The sequence below is a fragment of the Asterias rubens genome, chromosome 3 (assembly GCF_902459465.1).
Source record: "Asterias rubens chromosome 3, eAstRub1.3, whole genome shotgun sequence".
Classification (NCBI taxonomy): Eukaryota; Metazoa; Echinodermata; class Asteroidea; order Forcipulatida; family Asteriidae; genus Asterias; species Asterias rubens.
Window position 1 is genome coordinate 4,778,359 of NC_047064.1, and position 13,163 is coordinate 4,791,521.

General features: G+C 37.2%; 1 protein-coding gene across 1 annotated transcript in view; it reads right to left on the reverse strand.

Annotated features, from left to right (window-relative positions):
- The window catches only part of LOC117288368 (protein disulfide-isomerase A5-like), a 30,086-nt gene extending 19,908 nt beyond the window's left edge, over nt 1-10,178 (reverse strand). The window contains exons 1-5 of the mRNA XM_033769206.1: nt 10,027-10,178; nt 5,274-5,400; nt 4,371-4,458; nt 3,086-3,151; nt 2,121-2,166 (exon numbers count right to left, since the gene is read on the reverse strand). Of these exons, the coding sequence (XP_033625097.1) occupies nt 2,121-2,166; nt 3,086-3,151; nt 4,371-4,458; nt 5,274-5,400; nt 10,027-10,110 (411 nt within the window). The 5' untranslated portion in view covers nt 10,111-10,178. The remainder of the gene's footprint in view (nt 1-2,120; nt 2,167-3,085; nt 3,152-4,370; nt 4,459-5,273; nt 5,401-10,026) is intronic.
- Nucleotides 10,179-13,163: the final 2,985 nt, after the last annotated feature.

The following is a 13,163-nucleotide window of genomic DNA, read 5'->3' on the forward strand; positions in this document are numbered from 1 at the left end:
CTGCTAAATTTACAGGTAATTTTTCCCCGCAACATATTTGCACACAATTAATTCTAACCCCCCCCCCCCCCCCCCCCCCCCCCCCAATAAGACAGTTCTTCTTGCAACCATGAACGTTTGGAGGCCCATGAGGTTTTTCAATGTTTCTTTAAAACAGGCACAACATTTGCCCTCCTCTTCTCTTCACGATAAGTGTACTGGGTTCTAGTCTGCTGACCAACGCTTGAGTTTGATCCGCTTGACCGCTTGGCCACGCCACACGAGAACACTAGTTCCTGTTTAACAAATGCTGAACCTATCAGTCTTAACATGTAGAAGAGTAATAGGCAACTTTGACACCGTGATCAGGTACACTACTTCAGAACTTGGGCCAATTTTTGAGGAAAACAAAATGCAGCTGCATTAATTATTGCATCGATGATTCAGAACAATATGATTTAGTTTTCTACACTCAGTATTTCCGAGCCCTGCACATGAGCAAGGCTCGTCTGAGCTACATACTTGGTAAAAAGTCAACAAACATCTAATTTCCCAATGACTCCCCATCAGCCCATGCATGCAAATCCACATCCCTCAACGGATCCCAATACTAGGTTAGTTTGTCAGCGCTTTCAAATTACAGAGTACCGGGATGTAATGATAAATCATCGGGACCTTATCTGCGTGAAAGCTGACAAGATTATCCTTCTACTAAAACGACCCTCATACATTGCTCACCAAACCAACACATGTACACATGTATCGGGCATTATTTGGCACTTGGGAAAAAAGTAGAGAAAGTCCAATGATCTACATGCCTATGCAATAGGCATTTGTAAAACTTGCAGGCCATTTTTAAGAACAATTTTACTGCTTTTTGGATTAAAATGGGAAGAATATTAAAATGGGAAGAATATTAAACATGATGTATGTACAGTATGTAATAATATGGGCGTTTGTTGAATTTGCAGGCAATATTTAAGAACAATTTTACTGCCTTTTCAGTGGAAAACAAATTGAAAATCAGATTAAAACGGGAAGAATCTCATAAATGATGTATGTAATAATATTTAATAACATTAATATCTTGCAATTAGGGAGATATAATTTAAAATATTTAACATAATGTGGGAAAGCTTTCCACAATCAGGAATATTTTTACAAATTTATCAGAAGATGGAAAGAGTGGATTATTTTCTGGGAACTTTCCACAGAACCAGGGAGGAAGTGGCAACAAGTCTGAGTGAAGGGCCCTCGTACCGTTGTATATTAATCATTATAATCTGCTTTGGGACTGTGTGGTGTCCATTAAATTCGGATACTGTCTGTAATGCTCCCACTATCATAAACTACTTGATCTATCAAAAAATAAGTCCATCAAAAAACTGAATTTCGTCAGTGGTTATCACACTTTTAAGGATAAAATGGACACACACAAAATGTGCATTCATGGCTGTGCACATTTTATGTGTTGTTTCTTTGAGAAAGACTCTGCTAGGGTCGGTACGTTAGGCAATTTATTATTTTTTTGCATTTATACCGTCGACCCTTTTGGTTGGCAAGTTGTTTGCAACATCTAATTCTATTTTCTTTTTTTTACTCAAGTATATTGTCAAGAGGGCAAACGAAATTCACTGAAGAGACATCCTTATATTTCCTTGGCATATCTTTTTTAATTATGGATGTATATACATCATCAATATCACAGGGGGCTGTTTCTTGTTACTCAGAATGCCCCCAAAGTACAAATACAATCTCTGTGATTCGATTAATAATTACTTTATAAATCTTTTACCAGGACCGAGCTCCGCACTTAAGAAGACGAAAGTCTAAGACGTGAAGGATGGAAGGAAAATTCCCAAGTGAGTGATGAATCGTGAATACGGCAGGGAATTTAGAAAGTGCATCAGATTGGTTAATCCATGGGCAAGAGGGATTTGACAGGAGTACAGGCGTAATCGCAAGCCATAAAACCACTTGATGAAGATGCAAGGGAAATTGATCAAAGTGTTCTCCCTTAACCACGTTAACCCTTCATGCACCATTTATTTTAGTGAAAATTTTATCATATGGACACATTAAATCTAACTGTATCAGAATTTTCATACGATAGAATTTTCTTTTTCTTCTTTTTGTTGTACCTTTTTATTTTTCCTTCTGTCGTAATCTTTGTTGAATTCACCATCCCTTCAAGGAAACAAACAACAAACAAACGGTTAGCCATTTTCACTGAGGTGTGATGCCTGCATAAGGAAAAGAGAAGATTGATTTGTCAAAAGATGTTTCCCGCCTGCGGGTGACTTAAAAAGAATAACAAAGAAATGATATTACTGTATTGGGGTTTTCTTCATTACACATTGCTTTTTTTGTTTACATTCTTTCAAACACAAAACAGAATTGAAGGTAATTTTTTTTTTCTTGATAAAAATGTCAACCTCAATTGGGTCAAACAAAAGAAAAGTTGACCAGAGTGGTCAGGGCTGTATGGTTCGTTTTTGAAAGGGCAAGGGCACCAAGGCATTTTTATCTTGGTATAGGGCACCCTATGATGAAATTGCAAATTTGTACTGGAGCATTTCAAGGGCACCAAGGCAATGACCAAGGGACACGGAGGCAGTCGCCTTCGTTGCCTCCGTGAAATATCAGGCCTGACCTCCGGATTAACATCCAAGCACTATACCAACTGAGCTACATGTATCTATTCACATAGCTGAGTTAGTAGAGCACCGGCATTCAAACCAGGGGTTTTTTGGTTCAAATCCCACTCTAGTCAAAATGTTCTTTGTTCAACCCCAAATTATTTGTTTTTTTAAATCCCAGTCAGTTTTCCTTGTGGTTTATTATTTGATAACTAAAAATGTCTCCCTCTAAAAAAAGTAATCAGTTATCCCCATTTTCATTGTTCTGTGCTTACCATGGTTCTGTGCTTACCATGGTTCTGTGCTTACCATGGTTCTGTGCTTACCATGGTTCTGTGCTTACGTCCCACAGATGATTGTGTGCTTTACGGGGCACAGTGCAAGCCCTAAGACAAGACATAAGCATGGTTATGAAATTGGACCCAAAGGTAGCTTTTTTTTAGAAAAGTATTTTAAAATCAACTCACTGGTAATGTTTTAAAACTAAGTTGCTGGGAGAGACTTTCAACTTCTTGCAGAGCTTTTTAGCGTCACTGTACAAAATGAAAAGGCAAAAACACATTTTTAAAAACAACACAAAGATAATATCTTTAAATTTGTTCTGAACACATCTCAAACCAAACAAAAAGAACAGTTTCAGTTTGCAAATCCCCAGATTTCTTACACTAAATATTGTTTTCCCCTTTAAAGGAAAATTACAGAATTGGTTTTTGCTAACAAAACAGTTGCTGGCAGTGTAAGCACTTTATGTAATCCACCATATACATAAACTGACAAACCTGTAGTAGTTTGAGCTCGATCGGCCATCTGGGTCACGAGAGAATCGTAAAAAAAAAACGATTTCAAATTTTGTATTGCATCGATGCCAAAATAAAAATGAATAAAACGCTCACTGAGCGATAAACTCCAAACGCGAAGTTAGTTGTTTATTTCTCATCAAAAATGACATTTCAGACAGAAATATTTCAGGGGATGTTGTCAACTATCATCATCATTAGACCGTGTAAGTTTTATTTAAATCTGTGATCTTCACGATTTTTGTTTCTTACCAATTCTGTAACGTTCCTTTAAATGAAAAAGACCAAACTGGGGATGAAAGGGTTGAATATTCAGACCCCAATTTGTTTTAACGGATATTAACATTAACATTTACATCCAGGGTACACGACAAAGAGGGTGGAAACATCATCCACCTTAAAGTGATCAAGATAAGCATCTTGCTCTATCTCATGCAGTCTCCATTTGTTGCCCTTGACAACAGTAACCTCACAAGTGCATCGCATTTTTGTTCCCACGGAAGTTGTCAGAATGAGTTGTATGGCGATTTCATTTTCCATATTGATGTGCAATATGAAAACTTGACAGTATGCAGCCAACCCGTCACATACATGTAAGACCAGTTGAACCAATTATAATTCTTTTTATTGCTTATGAATACCTGTATGTGTGGGGCGTAGTATTCGCAGATTTGCAAATGACTTGCATAGTATAAAGATGGTAATGATGGAAAACTCTGCATAATTAAGGAGTCCAAAACATAATGGTTGAAAACTGTGGAAACATACCATTTTGTCCACTATTTTCTAGCGACTCCGATGGCTGATTGAGCTTAAACTTTCAGATGTTTGTTATTTCATTATAAGTTGGGCAACATACATAAAGTATGGATTCTGGTCTTTGACTTTCATTTTCAGTGAACTTAATAAAAAATTAATTGCACAATGAAATGAGAGTGGTTAGATTTATCTGTACCTGCAGTCCACTGTGAGCAGCGTTGCCAAGCCTTTCATTTCACTCGCCACTTCCCCATACACATTCATCCATGAGCTGGCATCATTGGCTGTGTCAAAGGTCAAGAAAAACAGTGTTTAAATCCAGGGCCCTGTTTTATAGAGCTGCATGCTTCAGCACAAAAGTATTTAAGCACAAACCAATTTTGCTTACCAGACTAAGGTTACCAGCCCAAAATAATGCTGCCATACTAAGCACAAAAATTGTTAAGCAACATTTTCAGCTGAAAAGCAGCTCTTAATGAAAATGGAGTTAATGTTTAAATGTACTAAAAATACAAGCCACTGCTGTTTTGCAATCAGAAAAAAAATATATATATTTCATCTAATTCAAGCACCATCCACAAATTTCAAGTAATACACCACAAGGGAGTCTTACGCCCGGTTCATACTTCCTGCGAATGCGATACGAATGTTGACGTCACAAATTCGCAACGAAAGTTTGCAGCAGTTCAACTCTGCTCAACTCACTTGCGCATATCACTGCGAAAGGAGGGTTGTGACGTCAAATTCACATCAAATTCGCTTCACATTCGCATTCGCATGAAGTATGAACCGGGCTTTACTAAGGAAATTTTAATTAATTTGGGGTTGAACACGTACATACATGTACATACATTTTGTATATACTGAAAAGTTTACTTTGTGTGTAAAATGTTACAAATTGTTTAAGAAATTTGAATCTCTAAAGATTGTCTGCTGGCAACTTTTGGAAATTCCTGGAGTGTGAGGAGCCTAATCCAGAGCCTACGCCTAAGCCTAAGCCACAGTGTGAGACACAGTCTAAGCCGGAGCCAGCTTAAGCAATATCATTGGTTAACTGCAAATGGCCTCAATTCAATTCCATCTTGAACTAACTACTCACCTGTTTTTGAAAACATTACTAGCACATTATTGCGTGTGCGGAGTATTTTCTTGAATTCCTTCATGTCTTCAACAGCCATGATGTCCTGCAGTTTGGCCTTCTTGGCATCCGTAAGTCCAAGGACGAACTATAAGATACGAAGAAAAGAAACAGTCTCAGTGAGAACTAGAACACAAACGTTTTTGTGACTGACTGTTTGAAATACCAGATTGCATTGGTTCAAGATAAGAACCAAATAGAAATCATTCCAAAGACCAACCTGCTTTGGCAAAATATCAAAAACATTTGTTTTACAAAAAAGATAGTGGGGAGACCCGAACATTTGTAAGATATTGTTTGAAAAGCAATTGTACCATGATGACCCCTTTGTTTTGACCTAATTCTGACTTTTGAAAAACTTTCACACAACCATTCGGAATGAAAATATTTACGCATTATCATTCCAGTGCAGGGAACAATAATTTTGTTTTATGTCCAGCAATTTCGGATATGACAGTTTTTAGACTAAACATATTTTGTATGCACTGAATGCTAATGGAGTAGAAATCATGATTCTTTGAGTTAGCAAAGTCTTACAATTTCCTCGCGGGGGGAGGGGCTTATCAAGGAGAAAATGCCTTGGTGCCCTTGCCCTCCACAAACGAAGCATACAGGCCTGAAGTCTAATAAATTTATTGTTGCATTTTGCTATTCTATACAAGGGGGATTCGTTCACTGCAACGAACAGAGTCAACAGACCACTAAAAACAGTTGGCAATATTAACAATTTAAAGTCAAATTAATTTACAACGGATTTATATAGTAACCTTGCAATGGCATCGAATGTGACTCATCCCTAATTAAATTCTCAAATTGACTTTAATGACCAATTTCATGGCTCTGCTGTAAAACATCTTTTACACGCACATTGTCATATTTTGAAGATAATTACCAGTGATTTAAAAGGTTTATTGTTTACAGTTTGCAGGTGTGGCTGGGCAGTCGAGCACACTACAGTATGAGACTCAAGCTCATGTAATTTTTTTATGAGGTTTTCTCCATGTGAATTAAACTCATCATATTTAACCGCTAATTCCCATGCACTAAGCTCGCGCAAAGTGGGGGCCAATACAGCCAGACCGAACTGACAGGCCAAAACAAATTGAAGAACCTATGGTTTGAGGGTGTTTATTTTTTAACCTCTGATGAAATTCACCAATTAGAGTAAAACCATTCAAACTTTCTCAAGTGAAAATTCACAGTGGAGAGCTTTTACAACCAATGATAAATGCCAAGAAAAAATAGCCTGAGTACCTTATTTAAATTTTAACAGTGTGGACCTTTTTTTCAACTCAGCGTGTTCCAGGCAAAATGTGTGTCCAAAACTCCCGAAAGTTTTAAAATTCTGGGGAGAGCCCCTCTTAAAAAATTGTGGCATTGGATGAACTGTCTTGTTAAGATGCTACTTGAATAGAATTCCTTTAAAACCACCAGGCACCTACATGTGTAGTTAATTACACCAAATCAATTCTACAGACTGTGCACAGCAGCGCATATCAATGGCCAAAAGGCATTTTTTATTACAGGGTCTATGGAGCTGCAGTTGGGAGGTAAAAATCAATTACCAAATAAAACAAAAATGGCCATTAACGATTTATCAATTCAGAAACAATGTCTGTGTGCCCCAGACGCCCCATTCAGAAATTATTGATAACAAAGCCGTGTCAGCAAACACTATCCAGCAAGAAACAATTGGGCTTTGTCATTTTAACTGCACCAATAAAGTGTTCACTAAAAATTAACATCTTGAATAGAAAAAGAATAGGCTTGCTTGTTTGCCATGGATTTGTTTTGTTACTTCATACATTTTCAACAGCAAGCAGCGGAAGGTTAGCATGCCTTTTCATGAGCTACATGTATTAAAATAGAAACTTGGTCAGTCGCATAAAATCAATTCTAAAACAGCTCAATGAAATTGGGCAAAGCATTTATAAAGCTGTTTTAAAAGCAGAAAATGCTGCTCAGCACGAGTGTGGCACTGGAGGCCTTAAACCTTAGGAAATGTTGGCTAATGGAAACCTAGTTCTGCTAAGCAGCATTTTTCTATGTTTAGCAAGATTGTGTGCTTACTTTTACAGGCTTTTATGAAAAGAAGCACCCGAGGTTGAGTAAACATGGTACCTGCCGCAGTTAATCCCTATCCTACTTTCACCACTGATTCAGAGCATAACAGATACAAAAACAAATTCAAAATTACGCATGGATCTTTGGAAAATGATTGATCCTTACACATTGCACATTATCACCACATGTTGATAGTGTGTACGCTCAACATGTACATCCTAGAGTGTGTACAAGTGTGCCAGCTGGTTGGTTAATTCAAACACTTCAAAATATGAAACACACTAGGAACCATATGGCATGGTTCTGGCTCAGTAATTGCCAACTAGTACAGCTAGTGTTAAAATTTAAATAAATCAATGTTTGAAACTAAATCTCATCATCATCAGAGGTTGAGTAAACAACTAAATCTATCAACCCATCAAATACGTATGCACCAATGTGTAGGCGTGGGATCTAGACCAAATTTCAAGACTGAACTTTGGGCGGAATTCTGCGCTTAGGGTGGTCCTTCTTCACTTAAAGACACTGGACACTGTTGGTAATTGTCAAAAACCAGTCTTCTCACTTGGTGTATCTCATCATATGCATAAATAACAAACCTGTGAAAATTTTAGCTTAGTTGGTCATCTAAGTTGCGAGATAATAATGAAAGAAAAAACTCCACTTCAGAGGGAGCCATTTCTCAAAGTGTTTTTCCTTACTCTATGTTTATACTAATACTATCAACCTCTCCCCATTACTCGTTACCAAGGTTTTATGCCAATAATTATCTTGAGTAATTACCAATAGTGTCCACTGCCTTTAAATAACAGGGCAAACACCAAATTGTAGTGTAATGTAAGTAAAAAATGCTTAGCAAAAGGGAGACCACGTGCGTGTGCGCACAACAAACATTTCCTTGCTAACCTGTCACCTATGAAACAGGGTCAAGTCTTATTCTCGGGTAATCTTGCTGGATTTGATAAATATATTCTACTTTCATACATGTATATTTTAAGGCTAAATTTTACTTCTCCAAAATACTTTTTAACAGCATTATTTTTTACATTAAAAACTGTTATAAACTGCAGTATTTGAAGAAACAAAATCGTGCAAAACATAAAACTCAATTGTTGGGACCAAGTTGGTCCTAGAAGCTCAAGAAATTCTAACAAGCCTTGCACAATATTTATTATAGTCTGTGTATGAAAAACAATGGAATGCAAGACTTGCTCTGTTGTTGGGGTTATTAGTGACCAGTAAACTAGTACTGAACTTTTAATGTATTTAAATTTGATGCTCTGGCAGTGGACAACCGTCATCAGGAGGTGCTCTGGCAGTGGACAACCGTCGTCAGGAGGATCGAGTGTTACGATCATCGCAACTAATCCAAGGAATAAATGTCACCTCAGGGTGCTAGTGTTACTGTTACTGTTAGTGAATAACAAGCATGCAGCAGACTCTGATACATACGTATACCATGGCAAGTTTACAAACAAAGTAATGTTTGAATAAAAAATTAAAGGAGCTTTTGGTTAAATTTTGTAAGTAATCATCTTTTTACGGTTGTTTTAAATAAATCAAGGATAACTTTCCGTATGGCGCAACCACTTTTTCACTCATTTTTACAAAAAGGGATATCTCATTGAGGTAAATTAGATACTATAGGCCTATTGTTTCATATCGAATGAAAAAGTGGTGACACCATACAGAAATTTTTCCTAAATTAAATAGCATTACTAACTCAAAAACTATTTTATTTGACAGACAATCATCTAATTAACTATAAAATAATAATAAATATTTTTAGTATAGCATCTTAACTCTTATTAAGAATAAGACTCAGTCTTACTTGGGAAGTTTACTTAGTTTAGGTCGTTAGGAAGTAGGGTCTACATCCAATTCCAAAATCTCAAAACGATGTGCAGACAGTTTTTACATATTAAAATGTTCATCTTTAGTTTGTGTTTACCATGAGGCAACATCAACTATGCATGGTGTTAATAATTGTAGCTTGCTTTCCTTTGTTAGTTTTAATTTCAATTTCAACCGTCCATGGATGTGTACACTTAACTGTATAGTTCAAATCAATGACCATGACCAACCATGCCATGTCAACTCTCAGTCGACTTTCCCTTTCATTTCATCTGCAAGATAGGCCGGAAAAGTTTCCGCATGGCGCCACCACTTTTTCATTCGATATGAAATAATATAGTATCTAATTTACCTCATTGATATATCCCTTTTTGTAAAAATGAGTGAAAAAGTGGTGGCGCCATACGGAAAGTTATCCGATAGGCCTACCATAAACTTTTAGTGAAATAAGTGAAAACTGGCGAATTGCCATACATATTGTCTGTCATTTAAGAATATACATAACTATATACACACAAAATGAAAGTGGTGTGTACCGCATTTTTCTCAACCCTCTGTTCAACATTATTTTGTAAATTTTTTTTTAAATACTGACCAAACCCCCCTGGCAGAGTTTGGCCCGGTACCTAGAGATCTTGTTACTTATTAAGGCGGCCATTTATAGGAGGGCGGATGGGCCAGACTAGCTAGGTCCGTAAACTTTTGAAGAAAAATAAATGCAGACCCCAAAAGTTGTATTTTACTGTCGATAGCAGTTTTAGTTTACACAGAGTACAAAGTAGATAAGGAGACTCACCACATAAAGGATCAGTCCAAATAGCAAGCTTTTCCAAGCAGGTTCTCGCCGTAACGTGTCCATGCTTGAAAGAAGAGGTACCATCGGCGAGTGTTGTCGAGGTGAATTCTAAAAAGTAAGGTCAGAAAGAGATCCCCTAGTGTGCCACGTATCTTTTACGCATGTCCAATGGTCCAACCACGTACAGTGAATAAAAGCCAAGCCCCCAAAACCAAGGGCAATCCAATCACACGTGTGTTATGCATGAAGTAGATAGGCATCCAGCAATCCTGCACTCGTAAATCACTGTATCTATTGTACGATAAGCCTGGGTACCTAACACTGTGGCTTCCGAGGCATGTCAACCTCGTCCTCATAAACTACTCAGCTATAGCGATTGTGTGAATGAAGAAATATCGTGGGGTTGATGTTTAGCCTTCAACTAGCCAAAGCCGTACCTGACGGCCTGGGCTCAATTTATAAAAAGTAGCTGAGCACAGAGCTAGGTTACCAGGGCCCAATTTCATAGAGCTGCTAAGTACAAAAGCTTGCTTAGCATGAAGTCTCTTCCTTGATAGAAACAGGATTATCAACCAAATTTCCATTTGTTGCATATTGCTTGTTACTGGTATTCAGGTGTTGTTTGCTTATTCTGACAGTCATGAGGAAATTTTGTTGTTAATCTTGTTTTTATCAACTCGGGAAGAAATTTCATGCTAAGCAAATGTTTGTGCTTAGCAGCTCTATTGATAGTGTAATGAAGTTGAAAGTGTAATGAAGTGACATAATTATAATTTTCGAGAAAGAAGTAATTTTTTACGAATTGATTTCGAGACCTCAGATTCTAAATCTGAGGTATCGAAATCAAGCATCTGAAAGCACACAACTTTGTGTGACCATGGTTAAGGTTCCAAACGTTTTTCAAAGACTAACTCGACCGATCCAAGGCAACGTGTTCCTTTAAAACTTTGTTTTATCGAGTCATGTCTAACATTGATTAGAGCACACCCTAACTAAAGTTGTTATTTTGGAAGACAAATATTTTGTCCATTCTTATCTCTACTAGTTTTCAATTAACCCTGTTAATATCAAAAGTATAGGCGGTAGAGATTTCAGTTGTTTCTCCTTCTTTGTTTTTAATTAAAAGATGACGCTAGCAAAAGAGAGTTGTTCTCAGTTCTCGGGGGTGGGGGGGCACTGAGAATCCGCATGCCACACAGGTGTCATTAATTAATTTTGTCGTTTAAAGGGTCTATGTAACTTTTTTAGGACAAAAAACACAATGCCCACAGATTTACACTAAACTTACACAGTTTGAAGATAATTATATTAGAAAGCTGCTGAAAATATTAGGTGCTGAGGTGCTGTGGTTTTTGGGAAATGAGTAAAACAATGTCATGAAAATAATTTTCGTCTCATGAGACGAAAATTGTTTTAATCATTTACATTACATTACATTGTTTTACTCATTTCTCAAAAACTACAGCACATCAGTAAGTAATATTTGAAGGGAAGCTTTCCACTATCATTATCTTCAAAAAAATTAACCCTGTAAGTTTAACGTACATGTATGGACATTTTGAAAAGGTACCCAAATCCTTTAATAAAAATAATAAAAAAGTTCAGTTGGGTCAGAAGAGGGCGCTATTACTTAGACGAATTTCTCAGATCAGAGTCTCTCTCTCTCTCGCATTACTGATAGAAAAGAGCAGAGACTTCCATTACGACAAAATCAAACAAAATGTGATATTCTGTATACTCTTTCGAATAAAAATGTGATAGATAGGGCTCGTCTGATGGAAAGATAGTGTTACACAAATCAAATTAATTTGAGGTAAGGCGAAATTATCGTCTGAAGCTGTTCTAGAATTTTTGCGAGTGTGAGTGTAAACATAAAATAAAACAACATTCTTCTCTGTGAATAATTACTGTAAAAGGCCCGTCCCAACAAATCAAGTTTGTCACAGCTTCATCTTTGGTCGTACACTATCGATTCATATTATTTTACAAAAATACTTTACATCTAGAGCAGTTGGTGAAGTTATCCAGCATTAGCACACTTTTAAAAATGTCCCCCATGTTTTTGACCACTTTTATAATAATGATGAAGTGAAGCTCAAGTGTTGTACTGTGTAAAGCCAAACCCTCGGCACCAATCAATTCAACGGATGACACCACTTTTTGAAAGGGTGGGGGACACTGTTATGAAATAAATGCCCCCCTCAAAATAGTGGCCTATGATTTCACCACAGAGCATCTCGAATGCAAATAATGAACTATGAAGAACGCATTTTTTTTCAGGGGGCACCGGAGGGGGGGGGGGGGCATAGGGAATGGGTTTAACGGGGGGGGGGGTATGCTTTTAGTTTTAAATTGACATGTTGCAGGGGCTACATCCTTTTATGTGACATTTTGTGGCCGCTGTAGCAATCCCGATCGCGATCGTTCCCTATGATATCATTGCATTCCTGTTTTTCCTCTGTTCTTTTTATTGTGTTCTAATTTTTCAGAGGTGTATAAAAATGGGGGGAAAATATAAAGTCTTATAAAAGCTCATTCGGTCATCAGAGTCACGAAGGTAAAACCCCGTGTTTCGTGTTTTAACTAAAAACAACAAGTTCTTTGAACTCGTGGAATACAACTGCTAATTAATTTTAGTAAAAATAATTTCCACGCCGTTGCTCACGGACGATTTCGTGATTGAAACTTAAAGACAGTGGACACTATTGGCAATTGTCAAAGACCAGTCTTCTCACTTGGTGTATATCAGCATATGCATAAAATAACAAAACTGTGAAAATTTGAGCTCGACTGGTCGTCGGAGTTGCGCGATAAAATATGAAAGAAGAAAAACAAACCTTGTCACACGAAGTTGTGTGCTTTTAGATGTTTGATTTCGAGACCTCAAATTCTAAACTTGAGGTCTCGAAATCAAATTCGTGGAAAATTACCTCTTTTTCGAAAACTATGTCACTAATTCAGAGGGAGCCGTTTCTCACAATGTTTTGAGTAGTTACCAATAGTGTCCACTGCCTTTGAGGCAGTGGACACCATGGTTACTCAAAATAATTAATAGCATAAAACCTCACTTGGTAACGAGTAATGGGGAGAGGTTGATAGTATAAAACATTGTGAGAAACGGCACCCTCTGAAGTGCC